At 47.3% G+C, this 23,775-nt stretch overlaps 1 protein-coding gene across 7 annotated transcripts in view; it reads right to left on the bottom strand.

The window, feature by feature from the left end:
- The window catches only part of HIP1 (huntingtin interacting protein 1), a 164,603-nt gene that overhangs the window by 35,150 nt on the left and 105,678 nt on the right, over window positions 1-23,775 (bottom strand). For all 7 annotated transcript variants that reach the window (XR_012122198.1, XM_017654511.3, XM_073215185.1 and 4 more), the window contains 8 exons: window positions 21,578-21,641; window positions 18,251-18,393; window positions 17,982-18,038; window positions 12,388-12,468; window positions 8,281-8,357; window positions 7,738-7,799; window positions 3,286-3,426; window positions 1,002-1,059 (listed from right to left, as the gene is read on the bottom strand). Coding sequence is in view for 6 of the 7 variants with exons in the window: in XM_017654511.3 (XP_017510000.3) it covers window positions 1,002-1,059; window positions 3,286-3,426; window positions 7,738-7,799; window positions 8,281-8,357; window positions 12,388-12,468; window positions 17,982-18,038; window positions 18,251-18,393; window positions 21,578-21,641 (683 nt within the window). In the remaining variant the exon portion in view is untranslated. The remainder of the gene's footprint in view (window positions 1-1,001; window positions 1,060-3,285; window positions 3,427-7,737; window positions 7,800-8,280; window positions 8,358-12,387; window positions 12,469-17,981; window positions 18,039-18,250; window positions 18,394-21,577; window positions 21,642-23,775) is intronic.

Below are 23,775 nucleotides of genomic sequence, written 5' to 3'. Positions count from 1 at the left end.
GCCTGCCTTTGTGAGGTGACTGAAAATGACCTGGAGGGGGCCGAGCCAGGAGCAGAGTACCCCAAGAACAGGGAACAGCAAGGGCTGAGAACCTGTTAGAGAGACGCAATGGCTATGTTCCAGGTATGGAGGAAACCCCGTGGGGCTTAAACATAAGGTCACAGATGGCAGGCAGAAGCCAGACATTCAGGGCCTTGTAGACAATGGAGAAGAGCTTGGACTTTATTCTCAGTGTAATCAGAAGCCAGCGAAAGGCTCTGAGCCAAGGATTTATGTTTTTACAAGGTGGTTCTAACTGCAGGTGAGGACAGAACTGCAGGGGGGCCAAGAGTGGAAGTCCAAGGTGACCTGTCAATGTGGCAGGGTCCCGGCAGACAGCGATGGCAGCTGGAGATGAGATACCGGCAGGGCCCTGATGTATCTGTAGAGTATCAACAATCTGCTGATGGGTTGGACATGGCTGGGATGAGGAGAACGGCGAGTTCAGATTTCTGGCCTACGTGTTTGGTGGCAGTATTTATTGAGACAGAAAAGACTGGGGAGGAAATAGTTTTTGGAGGAAACTTTAAAGAGTTCAGTCTAAGATTTAAGTTTGAGGTCTGGTACAGAGATGTCAGTTACACAATAGGGCGTGCAAGGTTGGATTCAGAGGGAAGGTTCGGCTAGAGATACAGATTTGGGGGTTGATTTCCACATACCTGGTGTAAGACTATGAGAACTTAGGGAGAAGAAAGAAGAGGATGCAGCCCTGGGGTAAAGCAGGTGAAGAATGAATGAAGTCACCTTGTCCTATGCATTTCTATGGGTTTTGTCAGAGCACCGAAAGCTTCCCCAGCCACTGGGAGGTTCGCTGCTGTCCTGGTTGTTTTTTTTCACTTTGTTGCTGTAAGATGCAGACACCTTCATTCCTCAGTTATTTCAAAGCAACTGCTCTTAGATGGGTTAACTGATCTTACAGCACTTTTTGATTTGCTTTTATTTCCATCATGTAAGCCACTTACTTTGTGAACTGCTCCATGAAGCGGTCCCTATGGCCTTGCAGGGTGTCGGCTGGGAGACCTGGAAGGAGTTGGAAAGGTGTGAGAGAAGAGAACCAGAGGGCAGGTGAGCTATAGCAGGGCTTCAGAGGGAGGGCGCCATCCGTCCTGCCAGGGCATTCCTGCTTGAGCTGCCCCAGAACTGGTAAGCAAGGTACCCCCCAACCACAACAGGACCCACAGGGGGTCTGGGAATGCACCTCTTTATCATGTTTGTTCCTGGAGTGTGAGCCATTCTGGGCACAGAGGGCTGGAGTATGTGTCCCTGCCCACGACAGTGACCTGACCGAGCAGCAGGGTGGAGTTGGGGTTCTCCCCAGAGGGGTGCACACTGGGCAAGGCGCCACACCACACGTGCCTGAGAGGATGCCCATAGGGAGGCACAGCGTGCAGGGCCAGGACGCGGTTGCCCGAACTCTGACTCTTGGCGGGCCACTGTCGCCTCCCCTACAGAGCTGGGGCTTGGAGGTCTTTTCACCTCTTGGGTTGTGTGATTCTGTGTATTTCAACTACAGATCACAACTCAGTGATCCTTTCCTTTTTTGTCTTATTTTTAAAATTTAGATTCTAGTAATTTTTGAATAGGTGAGACATTTATTTGGTGTAAATAGGAAGTACATGATAATTCAAAATGGCAAAAGTGTGTAGCAGATGATAGAACCCTTAACCCTAGTCCAGTAATGAGAAAAACATCAGACAGACTCAAATGAAGGGACATCCCAGAACGATCTGACCAGGTCTCCTCAAAATGACCATGGTCATCAAAAACAAGGCAAGTCTGAGAAAACTGCCATGGCCACGGCGAAGAGGCGGCTCAAGGAAGGGTTACAGCTACCGTGACATGGCACCTGGATGGGGTCCCAGGACAGTGATGAAAGGACATCGGGCTGGAGCTGTGGACATCTGGATGAAGTATGGACTTCCGTCAATAATAATAACATCAATATAGGTCTATTAGTTGTGACAAATATATCATATTAACTTAAGATACTAGAAATAAAGGAAACTGGGTTTGGGATATATGGGAACTGTGTGAACTATCTTTGCCAATTTTCTGTACGTCTGAAACTACTCTAAGACAAAACATGTAGTTTTGGAGAAGTATGTATGGAATGGAGTGTCCCTCCCACACTTTCCGGGCCACACAGCTCTCCTGCCCAGAGGCAGTCTGGGAGGGTCTTGTGTATTGCTCTGCCATTAAAGCCAAATGCTTAGTTACCTGTCTCTCGTCACAAGGGCTCCCGGTTCATAAGGAGGAAGCAGGGATGTTCTAGTGGCTACTGGGTTCCATAGCACCGCAGAAACAATTAAAAGCACCTCTGTATTCAGAGCTTCCAGCACCACCTTCCCTCCTCTCTTGGATTTTATAGTCCCTGGCTCTGCTTCCTGCAGGCATGCCCACTGCTCCAAAGCCCTTCTAACCCCTGACCACCCAATTCCATCTTCCCTCCCGCAAAATGCTCCAGGTCAGAGTGCTGCTTCCCTTGTCATGTGTGTGACCAGCCCCGCTTCTTGTCAGTGTCTTTGGGTATCCCCACCCTAGACTTTACAAGTGTGACCTTGTCCTTTCTGGGGCCGTAAAACCTTGCTATTATCCACTCGTGTCTCGATTTTTCATTCTCCATCATCCCATACTCTGCATGCACATATCCTTCATGGTAGCCACCTCTGGGTGTGGCCCAGGGACCACCCACACAGACTCATCTGGGATATGGTTTCATACTGCAGACCCTGTACTACCAGACCGACTAACATAGAACCTGAAGGAACAGGACTCACACTTGCGTCCAGCAAGCAGCACACAGAAGCATAAGAACTTTTACAAGACCAGTAATTTATAACATATAATCTGAAAGTATCCCAGGGTCTGTGGCTAGGTAGGCCCTCCACTTCCTAGAGCAGTTCACCTTTATATTTTCTATTTCTGTACAAAATTCTGTATGTACAAAGAAGCTGTGTTGATGAATGCTTTGGAACCCATGGCTTTGCTCCTGTGGATCTAGGCCACTTCTGTTACCAACTGTATGGTTCCTAGACCACAGGACATGTATAGACAGAGATGTGGTAAAGCCAGAGGAGGAGGGAGGGCCAAGATGGACCCCACCATGGCGAGCCAGGTGCTTCCCTGGCACATCAAAACTTCCACCCTGCCCTGCTCTTCTTGAGCTGCTTTCTCCAGGGACAGACCAGGCTGGGCTCCCCTTTCTGGCCTGAAGCTCACAGAGAGACCCCAGCCTGGTGTACTCACAGGAGTGGAGTTTGAAGAGAGGCTTGACAGTGTAATCATAGAGGTGGCTGCAGTCCAGTATGACCTGGATCAACGGGGCAAGGCGGCACTGCCCGGCTGTTGTCACTGACACGGAGCGGGACATGTCCAGGGAGTTGAACACTAGGGAAAAAAGGGAAGAGGCAGTTGAGCTGGGAAATTATAGGTGACCTTCTCAGGAAGCAGGCGGCAGGGGTCTGACATACACGGGAACCTGTCCTACGCACACACTAGAGTGTTTAACCCTCACGGCACCTCTGTGGGACAGGGACAAGTGCACTGGCTATACAACGGAAGAAAGAGAAGTCAGTGACTAGAAGGTGGTTTTGCTGAGAGGTGGTGAGTTAAAAGACAGAGCGTGCATGACCAGCAATGGCTGGAACAGGAGTGCCCTGTATGTCTTGAACAGGTGAACTCACCGCCTCTATGCCCACAGCCCGGTGGAAGCCTGGGAATGGGATTTACTCAAGTGGGTTAAGCGCCTGGAATGCTGCCCTTCTGTCTTTGAGGGGCCTCATGGTTCCTGCCCCCCGGTCTGAGCAGAAAGACAGAATACACTCTTTCAGAGTTTCTGATTTCATGGCGAGATGTGCTCTTGTTCAGGGGAAGCCTTCAGTTGTATGAACAAGAATTTTAGAATGGGAAGGGGCTCTCAAGATATCCAAACTAGTCCTTCCTCTCACGCACGAATGTGGTTCGATGGTGACCTTGACCTGGAGAGGCACCCAAATCAAGGGTGCAACAGTTAACAAGTGGGAAAGCCAAACATCTATCAGGACACGAAGAAGGGAACAATGCAGCCTTGGCTTCCTGGTGGCCTGACACAGGGTTCTTGGGACACAAAGCAGGGAGGTGCAGGAGCCATAAGTGGACAATTGGAAAGCCTGTGGGGGCCAGGCAGGGCTCTGGGATCACGATGAACCACCTGGGCCAAAGGCTGGAGGTCCTGGGCAAGCAGGTCAACAGAAAAACCCGCCTCCCTCCTGAGCTCCAGAGCAAGCAGCTCCCTCAGTGTCATGCCCCAGGGACCTCTCCACATTACCCTCCACCTCCTGCCTCTTGCTCCAAAACCAAGCGACTAGATGCCTGAGCGTGGACCCTCAGTACACACCACTGGTCAGCGCCGGTTTCCACCGTGGCAGCTGCCCTGGCCTCTGGGGACTCTGCATGTGGCTGGCAAGGGAAGCCTTGCCCTGCATCCCTCAGGCAGCGGGGCTGCCCCAGGGGAAAGCCCAGAGCTGCTGTGCTTGGGACTAATCCCTGTTAACCAGCTTAGTCTGGCAGTTGAAAAAAAATCCTGAACGGTTCTAATTAAATGGCAGCTTTTCTTCTTGACACAAATTAAAAGCAGCTGTCACTGCAAGGCAGCCATCCCCAAGTCTACTGGCTTCCTTAGGCTCCACTCTGGCAAGGAATCACAGACTGCTTCATCTCCCAGCCTGCCTGCTGCTTTCCAGGAATGCTCCTTGGCATCCAGTAACATCTACAGCAGTGTGACTGTGGACAAGTCACTAAACCTCTCTGTGCCTCCAGATGCTTTTCTGTAAAATGCAGATGGCTCTAATAGCACATAAATCACGAGGGGCTTATAAGAATTAAATGAGAATGTCATGTAACGTACATAGCGTTGTACAGTGGTTCTCAGCTTTGACTGTGGGATTAATTAGAATCGTCTGGGGAAATTTAGGAACTACTACTGTTTGCCTGCAGACCCCCATGCCCCCACCCCTCATTCTGTCTTAGCTGGCTGGGGTAGGGTTGGGGCATCAGGTTTCAAAAGCCCCCCAGATGTTTCTAATCACCTGCTTAAAAACTGTATTTCCTAGCTCAGTGATTCTCAAATTTTTGCATGTGTCAGAATCCCCGGTAGCACTGCCCAACAGAATTCTGTGATGGTGGAAGTGTTCTGTACTGGTCACCCAGTGCTGGCCACACACGGCCCAAGTACCTGAAATATGGCTAGTGTCACTGAGGACGTGACTTTTTAATATTGTTTAATTGTCATTAAATGGTCACCCAAGGCTACTGGCTATCCTAATTGACAGTGAAGACCTGGGGGTGTTGGTGACATGGACTGCTGGGGCCCACCCTCAGTGATCCTGATTCAGCAGGTCTGGGGTGGGACCTGAGAATCCTCATTTCTAACAAGTTCTCAGGTGGTGCTGATGCTGATGGTCCAGGGACCTCACTCTGAGAACCACTACAAGTGCTCAAATCAATGTTAATAAAACCTGCCCATGTCTCCCCCACCCCTGCCCCCCTGAATACTAGTTGTATTTCAGGTACTTGAGCTGCAGGTGGCTAGCCCTGGGCGACCAGTACAGAACACCTCCACCATCACAGAATTCTGTTGGACAGTGCTCCTGGGGATTCTGACACATGCAAAAATTTGAGAATCACTGAAAATCAGTGGAACTCTTCTAAGGGTACCAGATGGAACCTTGCAGGGTCCCAGACTGGAACTCAGAAGCTGGAGAGACTTTCCAACACCAGCTCTCTTGATTTTTATACACAGTAGGTGACTGGGACAGGGAGGGGAGCAGGCGAGACATGGAGTAAAGGGCTCTTGGTCCCAAACTGATGCCTGCTTGGGGGCAAGAAAGCCACCACCATTTAACCATGGAGAGGCTGTGCAAAGACTTGGGGTAGCCTTCTTCTAGAAAACTCTAAGTAGCTGACTCACCCCAGATAATCCCATGGCATTCAGCTGGATGTTGGCACCACTTTATGAATTCTGTGCACCATTGTTTCTTCACTGCTACTTATCTAAAGCAAAAGCACTCTTGAATTTGTTTGTTGAGAATTTGCTATATATTCCAGGCACTGGGCAAGAACAGAGGGAATTCAAAGATGAGTAGGGCCTGGTTTCTGATTTTGAGGAGGAAATCGGCATATGGTAATAGAAACCACTCAAGTCTTCTGTGCATCTAAAAGCACCAGGTGTCCATGGGGTGTGAACTGACCGACCGGGGTGGGGGGTCTGCGAGCATCACATACCCACTATCCCAGCCTCCTCAGGTCCTGCTGAGGGTGAGCACTGTCTCTGCTAACTCTTACTAGCACAGTCTGTCCGGGCTGTAAGTCTCAGCCGTGGAGGCTGAATCATCTGGCTTGTATCCCCCCAGCCCCCTGTAGCGGTGGCTGACAGGCTCCCAGAAAGAGGTCACAGCTGCCCGAGAGGGCCTGGGCCGGCGCAGCGGCAACTTGGGTGGGACGCTCCCAAGCATGACGTTCCTAGGATGGCAGTATCGCTTATACCTCATTCCACTTAAGCACATTCCAAAGCCGAATGTCACTGAATTCTGAATTCTCCACATGGGCCCCACCCACTCAAAGCGAAATAACTGAAAGCCACACAATGTGTAATTGTGCCTATACTTTCATGCCAACTTTTCGAAGGCATTAAAAAAAAATTCATCCACCCATTTCTTCTACCAGGCGGGGAATGCCTTAGGGCAGGGACTGTATTTTGTGGATCAGTTTTACTTCTCTCCTGGTTATTGTATGAGACCCAGCTCAAACAGGTCGCTAGTGGGCTGAGTACCTTCTTATTTTTCCTACAAACCAGTTTCCAGCTGTGGTGTTTCTGTGACCACATCCTGCACCAAACGGATCGGTCACAGTATGAAGGAATCTGCCACCCTTTCACAGGCCTGGCAAAGCGCTGAAATGTTACAGGCCAGTTGCTGGTACTTGTTGCACAGATGAACATGCCAAAGGAAGCCATAATTTAGGGGGAGTATGTGTTTTCAGGAGAGGATCCAAGCCCACACGCAGGCCTCATGTGTCCAAATGTGGAGGTCGTCAAGCTTGAACATGGATACTTGTCTCTTGGAATTCCCTTTTTCACCGAAATGGACACTTGTCATGGAACATCTCAAATCTCAGAAAACTGGCTTTTCTGTTCCCCAGGGAAAAAGGTGGGGGCCATGCAGGGAGGGGTAGGGAAGACAGGCCTGGAGAGAAGTGAACTGGCTGCTTCCCTCCTGAGTCTTATCAGAAGTGTTAGAAGATGGCCTGGGGGGCGCCAGAACTCTCAGCTGATGGGAGGAGCCCAAAGTGTAGCCAACCCCCTGCTAGAGGCTCAGGACTTTGTGGGCTTCTCTTGTGGGCTCGGGTAACAACCCCAACTTGACCAACCAGCAGACAGCAGCCCCCCTGAGCAGAAAGCACCCTGAGTGGCAGCCCAGCACTGGGGCCACAGCCTGAAGGCTGTCAGAGGCGGGATGTGTCTTTGGGATATTGGAGGCCTGGGCTTCAGCCCCTCCTTGCATGAGGGATGGAGAGAACAGAGACAGGAGGTAGATATCTCCATTTTCTTGGCCCTGTGCTGCACATGGAGGGAGGGGCTGGGCCTGCTGATCCAAGCAGGGAACAAGGCTGGGAATCAGGAAATTCCCATGCAACCCTGGCCCAGATGAGAGGGAGACTCACCAGTTTGGAAGAGGTTAAGTTCACACTCTAGGTAGTCGAACATCTCCACTGTTAACTGGAAACTGGGCACAAGAGAAAAGACAGCTTATACTTGACAGCCTGAGGCCAGTGCTCCACCTGCCTCAAACTGTGCTGCTTTTTGCCCTAAATGCACATGTGCATGCATGCACACATGAAGATGTGCACACGCTCACACACTCACTCACATTGGAGCGTCCAGCTCCAATTTTTAGCATCCACCTAAGTGGGTATTGAGGCCATTTGAAGATTAAGCAAGGCGAATTCAACAGGACAGAGGGCAGGTGCCACGCTGGGCTAGGAGGGCAGCGGGGAGCAGAGAAGAGAACCCCGGAGTGTGACACAGCTTGGAAGGGTTCTAGGGGAGAGGCACCAGCAGTAAGTGGTCCTGAGGCTAAGTCACCCAGGGACTTTAGCCCCCACCCCTGCCCCTGCCACCAGGTCCTCTGGGACCCTAACCAGAAGTGATGGCATCTACAAATGCTTTTGTTCCCACCGTGTCCATGCATAAGGACAGCCACTTACAAGTTGTTAACATCACTCTCTCCAGCATCATCTAGCTGCCGGTCACTCATCTGGAGGTTGCTTGGGAACCTGGGATTCTGGAAGGAAGGCAGAGGCAGGACATCACAACAGGCACCTCACGGGAGCTCTCTATGCAGCCTAATTAAACAAGCACCAAGCAAGCCATCTATACACTGAGCCTGGGAAGCTGCAGGCTGAATTCTGCTGTGTGGATGCCTGTGCTCTTCCCAGGGAGATGTCCATGCACACACCCTCACACACAGACGCCTTGATTGGTTCACAGCAAAGAACATCCACTACCCATCACCAGAGGTCAAGGCTCCATACCACCCCTGGGACCCGGGAGAGGGCTCCTCCCTGACCATGTGTGTGTGCACTGGGACACTTCTAAAGACTATCTCTGGTGGTGGGACAAGACCCAGTGAGTGGGCAGTGGGCCCTCAACCCCTCCGCCAGACGCAGGAAGTACCCCATCTGGGCATCCTCAGTGTGTTCAGAATCCTGCCCAGGCTTGCTGCTACCCTCAGGCCATCCACCAAAGCTGTGCTGTGAGTTCAGGGAAGGCAAAACCCATTCTCAAATTAGTTTGAGCAAAACGTAATTAGTAAAATAAACTTGAAGATAGGAAAACACATTACATTACACATCCCCAAAGTCATGAGAAATTATTTTGTGTTGTCAATCACTGTTGAGAATCTGTTCCATCTTTTCCTTAGTGTGGCTTGCCTGGAGCGGATGGAACATGTGGCCAAGGTAGAGGTGGAGGGGGCAGAGAGGTGGGCAGCCAATCCATCAGGAGGGCTCTAAATCCCAGGGTGAATTCTTTACACTCTGAAGACAGAAATCCTCCACTCCATGGCTGTAACGCTGGCCCTCTGCCCTGGCAACCCTCTCCTGCCCACAGGCCACCCCCTCCTGCGAGTCTCATAGCCTGCCAGGTCCTGCACAGCCCCCTGCTAGCCGTGCTGACTTCCCCATTCAGTCGGGGCACTGGGAACCTGGCCCCCTTCTCCCATGCCCTTGCCTTTCTTGTTGCCTTGTTTCCCACCTGCTGCAGTTAATCGTGGTGAGCCGGATCTTTGTCACATTCTTGGTGCCCAGAACCAGCTGCCAATGTCCCTGGAGAAGGACTTACAACTGGCATCACCATTAAATCATGCTTTCCAGTGATAGCACCCTTAACTGTCCTTGCTTGAATGGGTTCCCCTTTCCAGTTACCGGTCCCTCTCGAACCTGGTGACGGCTCCCAGGTTGGCACCCTCAGCTCGTGCCTGCCTTCCTACCTCCTTGGCAACTCCCTCGGCAGCCGGCTTCCCGCTCCCTTCCACGCTTGAAACGTACCCAGCTGTCCTCCAGTTTCACAGGAGGAAGGGCTGGCCTCTTTCCTGACTCAGGACGAGCCCCTCCACGCGTGCTACTCAAACCATATCTAGTCTGGTTTATTCTGGCTCTCATCCAAAAAATCTTGATTGAGCACCTGTTCTGGGCTAGATGTGGGCAACACACTGGGCACAAGAAGACGCATACCTGTCCTTTCAGAGCCCACAGCCCAGAGCGCCAGTGGCCCCACTCTGCCTCCCTCTCCTGCCCCTTCCTGGCGCCATGTCTTTCCCATGGGCTCCACCTCTTCCTTCAGCTATCATCCGCCCCTCTTTCTCCTCCCTCTCCTCCTAGGCTTCAGGAAGTCCCACCCCTTCTCTGTCCCAGGGACAACTGTCCTGATTCTGCCTCCCACAGGCTTCTACACTGACAGCCTGGCTCTCCTAAAGTCCACACATCCTACTGTGACCAGGATGGCCTCATGCACCCCTGTGTTCTGTGACAGGGATGGCCTCATGCACCCCCGTGTTCTGTGACTGGGACAGCCTCATAGACCCACCGTGTTCCGTGACCGGGATGGCCTCATGCACCCCCACCCTGTGACCAGGATGGCCTCATGAACCCCCATGTTCTGTGACCGGACAGCCTCATGCACCCCCACCCTGTGACCAGGATGGCCTCATGAACCCCCATGTTCTGTGACTGGGACAGCCTCATGCACCCCCATGTTCTGTGACCGGGAGAGCCTCATGCACCCCTGTGTTCTGTGATGGGGACAGCCTCCCACACCCCAACCCTGTAACCAGGACGGCCTCATGCACTCCCGTGTTCTGTGACGGGGACAGCCTCACGTACCTGCCCAGTTGCCTGCCGCCCTCCACCCTGCCTGCTCCTCACACTAACATAGATCTATGGCTAGTTCCACATGAATGCCAAATTATCCTGGGCCTCAAGCCCTATGTCTCCAGCTGACCCTCTCCTGTAATGCCTATCATCTGCCCTACTCCATCCCCTGGACCCACCATGCGGCACACTGGGGCCTTAGGGGGTGAGTGTACGTGCAGGAGGGAGGGCTGTGAATTGTGGGGCAGACGGTATTTCCGAGCAGCATATTCCACTGAATACACTCTCTTCACAACATGCCTTGGACGCTCCAACTTGAGTGGTGTGGTTTCTGGGCCTCCCTTTCAATCGTGGGACCTCTGTGACCACCCCAGCCCGTACGGGGCAGTGGAGGGCGTGCTGTGACCTCTGAGGCTCGTCACATAAATGTAGGCACTCGTACTTCATTCTCTTGGATGCTTGCCAGGCTGCGGGGAAGCCCTGACTGGTGCCAAGACCTCATGAAGAAGAATGCCCACGCCTGGGTCTGGGCCGGATGCCCCATTACGTGCTTTTGTGCTGCCTTCTGCTTCCCCCAAGCCTCGTCCTCACTGTGCACGTCTCTCTTCTGTCTCCCAAACAAACTGACTCTTGAAGGCAGGGGCAAAGGCTACGCACGTTTCTCTCTTCAGAACCCAAGTTCAGGCCCGTAGCAGGCACTTAATGACAACGAGGGACACAGGGAGGGCCAGGGCTCAGCACAGGTGCTAGTGTCCCAGGGGCCTGGGTCCAGTCCCCACCTCGCCACCACCGTGCATGTGACTCAAGCAAGGGACAGAGGCCCTCTCCAAGTTTCATTTTCTTAGGATATAGTAATACCTACTTTACTGGGCTGTTGTGAGGATTGAATGTACAGAAAAGGTTTAACAGACTAGGATGCTTTCAGTGAACTGAAGCTACTCTCAAGTATGTAAAAGACAATAGAGATGAAAGACACTAAAATCTGTTATTTCTCTTACTCTCCTCCCTCCTCCACTTCCACTGCCAGCTCCTCAGTTCAGGCTCTTCCTCCCCACCAGCATGCCATGCCTCCTGACCACCTGTCGCACCACACCCTCCCTCACAGTCTCCCTCAAGCCCGCTTCTTTCATAATCCCCCTTTGGACCCATAAGCCTCCATCATTTCAGAATGTCTCTGGCACACATAACAGCTTTGCACTATTACACGGCTACTGCAAGTATGCAGGCCTTCTCTCCCCAGTGAATCTGTAGACTCTTCAGAGCAGACCCTTTTTACTCATTCTTTTTATTTTTACTTATTATTATTTTATTTTTATTTTTATTTATTTTGGTATCATTAATCTACAATTTCATGAGGAACATTATGTTTACTAGACACCCCCCATTACCAAGTCCCCCCCATATACCCCATTACAGTTTCTGTCCATTAGCGTAGTAAGATGCTATAGAGTCACTACTTGTCTTCTCCGTGTTGTACAGCCCTTTCCGTGCCGCCACCCAACCTTTTTTACTCATTCTTATATGCCCCTTGGTACCCAGAACACAGTTTTACTTGCATGAGGTACATAAGAAATACTGACTAAAGCCATATGTTGATTAGAAGGTTCTGTGTGGAAACTCGTTATACAAATGGAAGGAATCGTTCTTACTAAGAGTGAAGTCAGTGCTTCTGAAATATTTTCATAAGGTACCTAGTAAGGTTCCTCTATTTGCAAAACGGGGAAGAGAAGGATTGTACGATGTGGGCTAAGATCCTGGTCCCCATGTCACCTCCCAGGAGCCTGGGTGTGGCTGTCCTGTGACACGTTTTCCTCTCACAGCTGGGATACGGTACGAACACCGCCCATGGGGCCCAGCGGCCTCATTCCTGGAAAGGCCTGACAATTGGGCCCACGGAGGAGCTGAGGGGCTCCTGGGGCAGCCGAGTCGCTGGTGAAGACTCACTTTGGTGTGGTATTCCATCTTTGTCCTCAGAAGCTTGAGGTAGATGCTACACAGCTGTCCATATCCCTCACTCAGGTGGCCCTTTCAAGAAGAAGAAAGGAAGCAGGTGTCAGCAGGCAGAATATTTGGGCTCAGAGGCCTCCAGCCAGGATTTCTCTTTCAAAGAATGTATTTTTTTCTGATTATGAATATGAAAACTTGTTAAATATAGAAAAGGACATACACAAACACATCACCCTTAATCTAAACACCAGGAGTAATCATGGCTAACATTTTGGGGTGCAAAAGTTATTTTATTTTTTTCAATTTAAACAGACTTTATTTTTTTGAGTTGTTTTTAGGTTCACAGCGAAACTGAACAGATATACAGAAATTTCCTCTATGCCCCTGCCCGTATACCTACACACAGCCTCCCCTATACTAGAATGGAATATGGTTACAGCTGATGAACCTACTTTGACACATCATTATTACCCCCAAGTAAACTGAATATTTGGGTTCACTCTTGGTGTTGTACATTCTATGGGTTTGACAAATGTATAATGACGCATATCTACCACAACAGTATCATGCAGAGTAGTTTCACTGGCCTAAAATCCTCTGTGCTTCACCTTTATCTTAAACTATAAAATGGAATCTTTACTCTTTTACTTAATATACTAGTTTTTTCTATCTTCTTAAATTTCTTCTGTATCATTATTTTTAATGACTGCCCAGTACATTGTGTAGATACTGTAATTCACCAACCTGACTTCTCTACTGTTGTGTTAGCTGTAGGCAAGTGTTTGTATTATAAACTATTTCTCAATGGACATTCTTATAGTATAATCTTGTGTACAATAAGAACTTCCTTTGGGTAAATTCTGGACAGAGCTTCTTATTTAAGAATTTTACGTCTCTCACCCTAGGCTATTTCTTTCCTTCTGTCTCTCTAAGAACAGGAGGGCAAACACTTCCTCCAAATGGACTAAACCAGACTAAAAGCATGTATAGAATTCTATATGCGATGGGGTCTGAAATGGGACCAATCCTAGATGGTGAAGAAGCCTTCCCCTGGGGTCCACCCATGCAGCCGTCATATCCTGGGTGCCTGGGAGGAAGCCAGGATTCAGCAGTGATGCTCACAACATCCAGTTATGTGCAACCCAGGAGGGAAATGGGGCACAAAGAACTCTTATGCTGAAGAGTCATGGTTCCCACCTGCATTCTGATTTTGATGTTTTCTTTTAAGTACCTCTATATCCTCTAGAGGAAAGGAACCCCATTGGAAAATGTCTCCAAAAGCACCAGAGGGAATTAGGTAATCAGAGGAGTTGAAAAATAGCAATGCTAGAGATGACAGTATTTCACAATATATTTATTTTCTATGAAAAATCCTCTTTATTTTTACATTATACTTGTACATTATATTAAAATTAGAAAGTAGTGAAAAGTAGAAAAAGCAAAAATATGATCATCAAACACAACTATAATTCATGTGAAAGTGCACAAGGATCAAAAAGCACAAGATGAATGGATCACAGACCTAAATGTGAAACATAAAGCTATAAAACTCCTAGAAAACAACATAGGAGAAAACCTAGGTAACCTTAGGAATGGAGATGACTTTTTAGATACAACACCAGAGGCACGATCCATGAAAGAAATAATCAATAAGCCAGACTTCACTGAAAAACTTCTGCTCTGCAGAAGTCAATGTCAAGAGAATGAGAAGATAAGCCGCGGGTGGGAGAAAATATCTGTGGACACTTCTGATAAAGGACTGTTTTCCAAAACATACAAAGTACTCTTAAAACTCAACAGTAAGAAAACAACCTGATTAGAAAACAAGCCAAAGACCTTAACAGATGCCTCATCAAAGAAGATATACAAAGAAGAGGGCAAATAAGCACATGAAAAGATGTGCTGCACCATACGTCACCAGGGAAAGGCAAATTAAAACAATGAGATATCACTAAACACCTATTAAAATGAACAAAATCCAGAACACTGACAGCAACAAACGCTGGTGAGGATGTGGAGCAATAGGAACTCTCATTCACTGTTAGAGGGAATTAAAACTGGTACAGCCACATTGGAAGACAGTTTGCTAGTTTCCTACAAAACTAAGTATGTGTACACCATACAACTCAGCAAGGGCACCCCCTTTTTATACAAGGGAGTTGAAAACTTAGGTTCAAACAAAAACCTGCACACAGATATTTAAAGCTGTTTTATTCGTAATTGCCAAAACTTGAAGTAACTGAGATGTCCTTCAGTAGGTGGATGGATAAATGAACTGTGGTCCATCCAAATAATGGAATGTTATTCAGCCTAAGAGTAAATGAGCTATCAAGCCATGAAGAGGAATCTTAAATGCATATTAACAAGTGAAAGAAGTGAATGTGAAAAGGCTATATTCTGTTTGATTCCAACTATATGATACTCTGGAAAAGGGAAAGCTATGGGGACAGTAAAAAGGTCAGTGGTTGCCAGAGGTTGTACGGGTGCAGGTTTGAATACTCAGAGCACAGAGAATTTTTCAGTCAATGAAAATATTCTGTATGACACCATAAATGATAGATATGAATCACTGTAACATTTGTCCAAACCCAAAGAATACACAACCACATGAGTGAACTGTAATATAAACTATGGACTTTGGGTGATTATGATATATCAATGTAGGTTCAACTGTTAACAAATGTACTGCTCTGGTGGTGGTGGTCGGGGGTGGTGTTGGTAACAGGGGAAACTGTGCATGTGTGGAGGCCGGGAGTACATGGTAAACCTCTGTACTTTCTACTCAACTATGAAACTAAAATGGCTCTAAAAAAAAAGGTCTTCATTTTTTGAAAAAAGTAAAAAGGTTTCTAACTTCCAAAAACTTAGTCAAACAGGAGAGTTAGAACTACCTAGGAAGAAAGACCTAAAGGAATTTCATTTTGGATAACAAGTCAGGCTAGGTACCTGGGTTGACCTTCCTATTAAAAACTACACAAATATTGGTTAAAATAATTTTAGAATATTTTAATGAACTAACAAGAGAATAAGAAACAAGAGCTCCTACATATGTCCTCCCTGAGGAAATTTAAGAAAAACCTACCATTTCAGACCATTACTGTGATCCATGGGAGGGAAAACTGCTGCTGGGAATTGGACCCATGAGCCGGTCCTCAAGGGAATCTTCCCGTAATTCAGAAAAACCTTAAGCTGAGAATTTAATTGAGAGTGATCTCAATGGAAACGAATGCCAATTCTCTCAGGAGGAACCTGTCTTCATTACAGACTTCAAAGAATTTCCACAAATAATATTCCAAGGCAAGCGAGTAGCTCACAGTAAAAAAAATAACTTAAGCACAAGAAGAAATTACACAGCATGAGCAAAACTCATCAAAAACAACAGATGGCATAAACAGATCTTTAAGGACTTTAGATAATAGGAGTATAAAAAGTGGTGTATGAAATCACTGTTTAATATATTTAAATAAGTAGAGACTACTTCAAAATATATGCAGGGCATAGTAAATTATAAATAACATCAGGGAGATTAAAAAAAAAAAGATCTTCAAGTAATGAAAACAAGACTAAAACTGAAAACCATATGAAGAGGTTTAAAAACAGATTAGACCCACCTAAACGGGGAACAAATGAAACAAAAGCTAGGCCTGCTGAAATTATCCAGAATGCAGTATGGAGACAAACAGGTAGGAAAGAAATGGAACAGCACTTTAAAGACATGGGGGACGGAGTGAGAAAGTTACATAATCAGTCTCAGAGGAAAAGACTGAATGGAGCAAAGGCAACAGTTGAAGAGAGAATTTTTCACAACTGATTATTAACCCACAAATTTAAATCCAAAGAATCCCAAATAAATTCACACCCAGACACACAGTGAGATTTTTTAAATGACCAGAGGAAGAAACAGATTAGCTTCAAAGGAACAATGGCAAGTATAACAGCTGACTTCATGAAAATGATAGAAGCCAGAAGTCAGTGGAAGGGTATCTTGAATAATATTTTTCATGGGCTGACAGAGTAACTGCCGCCCCAGAATTCTAAACCCAGAGAAAGTATTTTTCAAGAAGGAGGGTGAAGTGAAATAAAGACATTCTCAAGCAGGTAACAACGGCTGCTTGCCACCAGCAGACTCTCACTAACAGAAGTTGTAAAGGAAATAACTCAGGTAGAAAGAACATGGCTCACTGATGGAAGATCTAAGTATAAGAAGAAATGAATAGCACAGAATAGAAAAATTAAAATATCTTACAGGGTCTAAAAAGAAAAACACAAAATTAAAATACATGTCAACAATAACATACAAGCTGAGAGGGAGTAAATGGAGGTGAACTATTCAAAGTTCTTTGTGTTATACAGGAACAGATAAAGATATGAATTTGATAAGCATGCATTTTGTCCTTATTAGGTAACACACCAAAAAATAAAAAAACAAAACCAGAGTTTTTAAAAAATCTTCCAACTAGTAATGAAGGAATAATGGAATATGAAAAAAATACCCAATCAATGCAAAAGAATAAATGAGAGAGAGAGGAACAGAAGGAAAAAATAGCAAAACATAAGATGTTACAGTATAAATGTAAACATCATGCATTATAATAAATGTAAATGGAGTAAATGTACAGTTAAAAGACAAAGACTGCCATCTTGAAAAACAAAAACAAAATCCAACTAAATGCTATTTATATGTGATTTTTCTAAGACATAAGAATACAGAAAATTCAAAAGTAAAAGGATAGAAAAGGACACACTGTTTTCTAACAAAAAGGAAAAAGAAACAAGTTTGCCATATTTAGGCATATACTAGAAAGCTCTAAGCATGCCTTGGGAGGTTTGGGGAACACTTTCAGCTTTGCTCTAGTTAACAAGCCTTGTGACTTAAGAAAAGCTGCTTCCCTCTCTGGGCCTCTATTTCTCAACTGTAATGGGCAGGTTGGGTTACATAATTGCTGACATTTTGTGAATGCAGACAGATACAGGTAAGAATTTGAAGGAAACAGCTAAAGTAGTAGTCCTCACCAAATGGGAACAAAGGATATCAGAATCAACCAGGGAGATCCTTCAAAATGCAGATTACCCACTGTCTACACACATACCCTTGGATATCAGAATCTAGAGGGATTTTAGTGCATATAAAATGAAAACATTCTTTTCAATTGACTCTGATAATGCCACCTATCTCCTCCCTCATCCTAAAGCATTGAAAATCCCTAGACAGGAAAGAAAAGGCAGGGGCATTAAGAATCAGGATTGCTAGTTCTTAATGTACTATGACCCCAATGGGGTCAGTGGAAACAAAGACACAGAAATTGTGACAATGTGACATAGAACCCAAAAGCCTGGAGAGTGCTGTGACATGAGGCTCCATTACAGGGAGACACTTTCAGGCCCTAGAACTTCCCTACAGCTTCCAGGGCCCTAGAGTAAGACTGGGTATCATGGTACTACTGGGGGTGGGGAGGATCCTTGACCCTCTGTGATGCTTGAGAGAGAAATCCTAAACAAATTCAAAGAGATAAATTCATTCCACTCCAGAAGTCCTTGTTTTGTGGGTTCCGCAGAGGCGCAGGGGGGGCCCTGGGTGCCTCTCCACTCACCCACATTCTGCTCATGTCACTCAGTTCATTCTTGAATCGCAGAGAGTCCTTCAGCACCTGGAGAGGAAAGAGATTGGCTTAGAGCAAGGAGACGAGAGGACAGTGAAAATGGGTCTGGATTGGGCACAGAGGCTGAGTGGAGACAAACCAGCTGTAATCAGGGAACCAGAAGGCCAGAAGGGGGCAGCTGCCACCCTCCCCCCTTGTGACCCAGGCAATCATGCTCTCCCCATGGGTCCCTGGCATCCCCCGCAGTCCCAGGAACTCACGTTTGGGTGTCCATCTCGGAGGAGTTTGTGGAACACATGGCAGAACTTCCAGCAGAGCACAGCATTGCTAGAGAGGGGCAGTCGGTTGACAACGGACCAGAAGGTCTGTGCCCCTTTCTCATGGTGGGTGCCCAGAATGCATGGTGAAGGGTGGTCATGGAAAACAAAGACATGGCCCTGCCTGAGGCAGGTAGTCCCTGGGACGAGAAGGTCACTGCTGACTGTCATGCAGGTGTTCTGAGTACAGGGGTCCTGCTCATAGCTAAGACACCACAGATCTGTACACTTATCCTAGCAATGTGGAGGCAGATGTCAATAAAGGGTATTGTTCTAATAAAATCTATTTTATTAGACAATCTCCCCAGAGATGGCAGTGTCTTTTGGGAGGGTTGCCTTTTTCTAATTTGCACAAGTGCACTCTGGGCCAGCAGGGGTCCTGGTTTGCCTTTAACAGGAAGATGCTCTGGCTGGAATTAGGGTTTTGCTGAGGCAGAGAGGTTCTGCCCTTCCTCTGGGTATGCCGGGTTTGTGCTGGGCCTCTGGGGGAGTAATTATAGCTGCCATTGTAATAACACATTATACTGTCTCGACGTTCTTTCTTATGCATTATTGAAAAGCAAAAGCATGCTTCAGCCCTTCATCAAGGGTCCTGGTCCCTGTTGGGGACCCCACATGGTGGCTGGCTGACAACCCTGGCTCCTCTCTGGGCAGCACCTGACCTCTCTCCATTGAGGCACTTTGCTCTTACACTGAAAGCTGCAGTCTGTGTTTAAAATATCTTTTCCAAAACTTATATTAAATCATATACCACACCCCTTCTATAAACCTTCCTGGCTTCAGTTTAGGGAGACTTTCTTCTTCCAACACCTTAAATTCCCTGTAAGTGGAATGCTGGGGCCACTTCCAAACACACCCACCAGCTGCAGACCACCTGCCATGGTTTATGTGTAATAAATGTCTACCTGGCCTCCCTTGTAACTTAGCCTTCCAGACCTGTCATTAGTGAGCCCTTTCTGGGGTGAGCAGAGGATTTCTTTTGCAATTGTTTGCTTAAGCAGGCCTCACATACCCAGTAACTGGGCACCACTAAGTCCAACTCTTTCCCGGAACTTGAGGCTTCTTTATAAGGCTCAGATAAGCCTGGTGCCATTCAGGAGAGGAAGACTTGCCACAAGGCTCAGAAACTACAGGACTCAACCTGAACACATGTTGTTTTACTTCTGAGCCAGGAAGTTTCATGAAGTTCCTTCCCTAGACTGAGTCTTGAATTTTTAAAGGACAGGCTCGAAAACAGACTTTTGCATCTGGAAGCTAAAATCTGTTTTTGGTCTTAGAATGACTTCTGAAATAACTTATGGTTTCAGCTAGAGCAGAGCCCTCTTGGACCAGAAGGAAGCCAAGAGGAGAGATGGGTAGCTCCCTACCCGCCTCCATGCCCATGCCTCCTGGCTGATCGTGGTTGCTTTTTACCTGAGAGTGGTCTACTGAAGCAGAAGCTTCAGTTGTCTGGGCATCCTGACTTTGAAAGAGGCAAGGAAGACCTTTCTTCCTTTTTTTATAAGCATTTTAATGCACTCATTAGGTGTCAGACATTATAAAAAGCACTCAAGGATAGAAAGAAAAATCACACTGTCCCCAGGCTTCCAAATGCTATTCAGTCGGTAATGAGTAGTTGATGCTCTCGAAAAGAATCAATTAAGAATAAATGTTTGGCGATATTTAAAAGTAGGCTTTAAAATTCTACTATACGCAGTTTTTCTTTTCAACATTTGTCTACCATTTAGAAATTGTGAAGCAGAGAGACTTACACAATGTTGGACCTTTGAGATCTTTTTTGGCCAACTCTTTCATTTGACAGACAAGGGAACTAAGGCTCACAGAGGCCCCCAGTGGGCCCACTCAAGGTCCCAGGGTAAGCAAGAGAGCTCCAGGGGTGGCCCCTGGAATCTTCCTCCGGTGTCCCTTCCCTCGTCCCTGGAAGGGTATGATGTGGCCCCTGCTGCTACAGCCCTGGTCCTCTCTGGGCCAATCCCCCATCCAGAGGAGCACAGTGGCCCTTGACAACTGTCTCTCTCCTACTTTGTATCTCACGGCAGAGCAATTGGTATTAGCAGGGAGGGCTCAGGACTGGGTAACTCCCTCTGAGAAAATAGCTGGGCCACTTACAAGGAATGCTTGACTCAGAGAAGCAAGGGGATTGTGCCTTTCTGGAATGAAAAGGGCAAGATCTAGGTAGGCTCACTATCCAGCTGGGTTTCTGGGATACCTGGGAGGGGTTCTATAGCTCCCACCCTGCAGTAAAGCCCTAATTCCAACCAGAGCATCTTCCTGCTAGACACGGGCTGTCTTCCCTCCCATGAAGAACAGTCTGCGTACTTAGTGATGTTTCCCAAGGCCTGATGTGTTAGGGCATAACGCCAGCAATGCCAAGCTTCTCTGGTCACCTAGCCCACAGGGTCTCCTCCAGGGCGGAGGAGGAATGGCTTCAAGACCTGACTGGCTGTGGAGCACACATAAGAAGGGGTGGGCCGTGCCAGGCAGAAGCCCAGCCTCCACTTGCCCTGAACTGCGCCCTGCACTGGCCCTGCACACACAGAGATACAGGCCCCCAAACTGGCAGCCTCTCCTTCGGCCCTGCAGCTCCTGGACTCCATACCGCAAGAGGAGATCCCAGGGGATCCATCAGTGTAAGTGCTGCCTGTGTGTCTCTCCAAAGCCAGAGATCCATGATGGGGTTGCCCAGTGCCTCTGCTAACTTGGCGTGGGGGTGGGGGGTGGAACCAAGTCATCTGTTCCCTGATCCAGCCGGGTGTTGTCTTCTCCCCTTTGGCTTAGGGGCAACTGGCTCATACAGGTAGACCTTATGTCCATGGTTGAGCCCCTTGTCAGCATTAAGGTCAACCACTGCATCTTTGTTTTGCTTTTGTGCTCAGAGAAGTGAAGATGATCAAGTCTCCAAGGAGTGTGGCCCTGTGAGTAAAGTGTAGGGCCTGGAGCGCTGTGATGACACAGGTGAAAATCCCTCCTCTGCCCTAAGGAAGCATCTCCAAGCAAAGTAACCTCAGATGACTGTGCAGTTCTGAAAAGCGGAAGTGCCAGAAGGGTGGTTGGGACCGGGTGGCCACTTTGGTCCCTTCCACCCTGATCAGCTGTGGTCTCAGAGGGAGGCCAGGTGCTATCACCGACACTGCTCAGACCCTGCAGGGCCTGGCTAGTGTGGGAGTCCCCTCCCTGCAGATGAGCAGGGATGCCTCACCCGGACCTCCGTCCCCACGAATTGACACCCCCAACCAGGGTTGGTCTTCCAAGCAACATCTAAAAGGATATTTCTGGCGTGTTTTTCCTTTACAGCCACTTCCTGCGTATTAATGGCCTTATTGATGCTGACAGTCTGAAAAACAAGAGCGGGAGAGGGGAAAGGAGGATGAGATGAATAAGCTTCTGAGAATGGCTGAGACCCTCCCAGACGCCCCGCCCCTTGCTCTCCCCTCCACTTTTTCTCACTCTCCGGACCGCAAAACCCCTATGCCACTGTCCCTGTACAGGGCCCCTGGCGGGGGGCAGAAGTGGGCAGCGCTCCCACGCCAGCTGCCCAGGCTGTCCTAAGGCAGTGGGCTTTGCCGCCTGGCATTAGCTGTGCCCAGCTGCTGTGCTTGCCTGCCACTCATTCACTTGGCACAACAGCATGGCAATTAAAGCCCACACAAAGGGATGCTTTTCAGTCCCCAGGGAAACGTTATTTCTCCGGGAGCAGGAGGAAGAGCCACTGAGATTGGGGAGGGGCTGTGACCCGAAGACCATCTAGCTACCCCACTTTCTCTCCAGTAGACCCTTCCGCGGAGCCTTCCCTAGGGGCCTGGGCAAGCAGTGGTCACTTCAGTCTCTTGTTTTCCCATTCATGGGCATTTTCCAACTCCTAACCAAATTCTCTTTTATGTGTTTACATAGATCAAGAGGCAATAAATATATTCACTGCTTCCCAGTTGCTTCAAAAATCTTAATTCTCTTTTTAACTTAGCAAAGCATGTGTACATATGAATACAACTTGCACAAACACATCAAGGGATCACATCAGGTAGGTTGCTTAAGCACAAAAGGCTTTTCCTTCTGGTTTGCTTTCCTTCTCATCCGTTAAGATGTCATTCTATCCCAACCCATGTTAACCTGCTATGCATCCCACCCCCCCAAACACAACCTGCATGTTAATTCTACCACTGTTCCACAGAAGTGGGATTGTCACGTTCACAATTTCCTACATCTTGCCTTTCTCACTTGAAAATAGCTGAAAAATTCAGAGTATAATTTACCAGCGGACTGGTAGAACTCTAGTTTCAACATGTGATTTACCCAAGCACTCTGGTGTTGGTAGGCAATCAGTTTTTATACCACTGTAAACTATTTTAGTAAACATTCTTATACTTCAATCCTTATTAAGTTATGTTTTTATTTCCAAGGGATAATTCCTAGGACTGGGATTGGTGGATCAAAGCAGTTTTTAAAAAACTTTTTATTATGGAAAAGTCCAAATACAGACAAATATGGAGACTAGGCTAATAAGGCCTCACATAGTCCCCACGGCCAACCATTATTAACTTGTAGTGAAACATGCTTCCTTATGGACAAGGGGTCACAAACATTTTCTGCGAAGGGCCAGTTTGTAAAGATTTTAGGTTTTGTAGGCTATATGGTCTCCATTGCAACTGTTCGACTCTACAGCTGGAGAGCAAAAGTAGCCTCAGAGATACTAGTCGAACACATAACCAAGTGAGCAGGGCTGCATTCCAATGGAACTTTATTTACAAAACCAGTGTGGTCTGGATTCGGCCTGTGCCTGTACTGTGCTGACCCTTGCTGTGTACCACTGGCCTCTGACCCCCTGACCCCCTGGCTCCCTGGCTCATCTGAAGTAAATCCCAGATGTAATACCATTTTACCAGTAAATACTTGAATATGAACCTCTAAGGGGAAAAATGGGGACTCTTTAAGAACTAACCATAATACTATTATCACACCTAAAATTTTAAGAATAATTCCTTAAAAATCATCAAATGGTAGGCGTTCACATGTTCCTATTGTGTCAAAACAAAAAAACTTGCAGTTTGTTCTAATCAGGATTCAAATGAGGTTGCTGGTTTTAGGGGTACAGGACACCTCATCAAGACTTCAGTTTGCATTTCCTGGACTCAGTGAGTTTGGAGTACAGTATGTTCTCATGGTGGATGACCTCACGTGGTTAAGTATGTTCATCTCATCTTTTATAGTGTCTACATTTACTTAAGGTTTCTCCTGCCCCTGGATTAATGCTTGTAAACTCTTACATATTCTTCTAAATGTTTAACTGCTTGTTTTTTACATTTGAGTCTTTATCTGGACAAAATACATATACACATTCATGTGTATGTATATATATGTCATAAAATAGGTTATTTCTAGGCTTTGCCAAGACATGTTCTTTTATATATGGTTTATATAACTTTTGGGTGTGTTTTTTAAGTCTACTCTACCATTTTTCCTCTCTCTACCAG

This window comes from Manis javanica, chromosome 10 (genome assembly GCF_040802235.1).
Source record: "Manis javanica isolate MJ-LG chromosome 10, MJ_LKY, whole genome shotgun sequence".
Lineage (NCBI taxonomy): Eukaryota > Metazoa > Chordata > Mammalia > Pholidota > Manidae > Manis > Manis javanica.
This window is presented reverse-complemented; position numbering and strand designations above follow the sequence as displayed.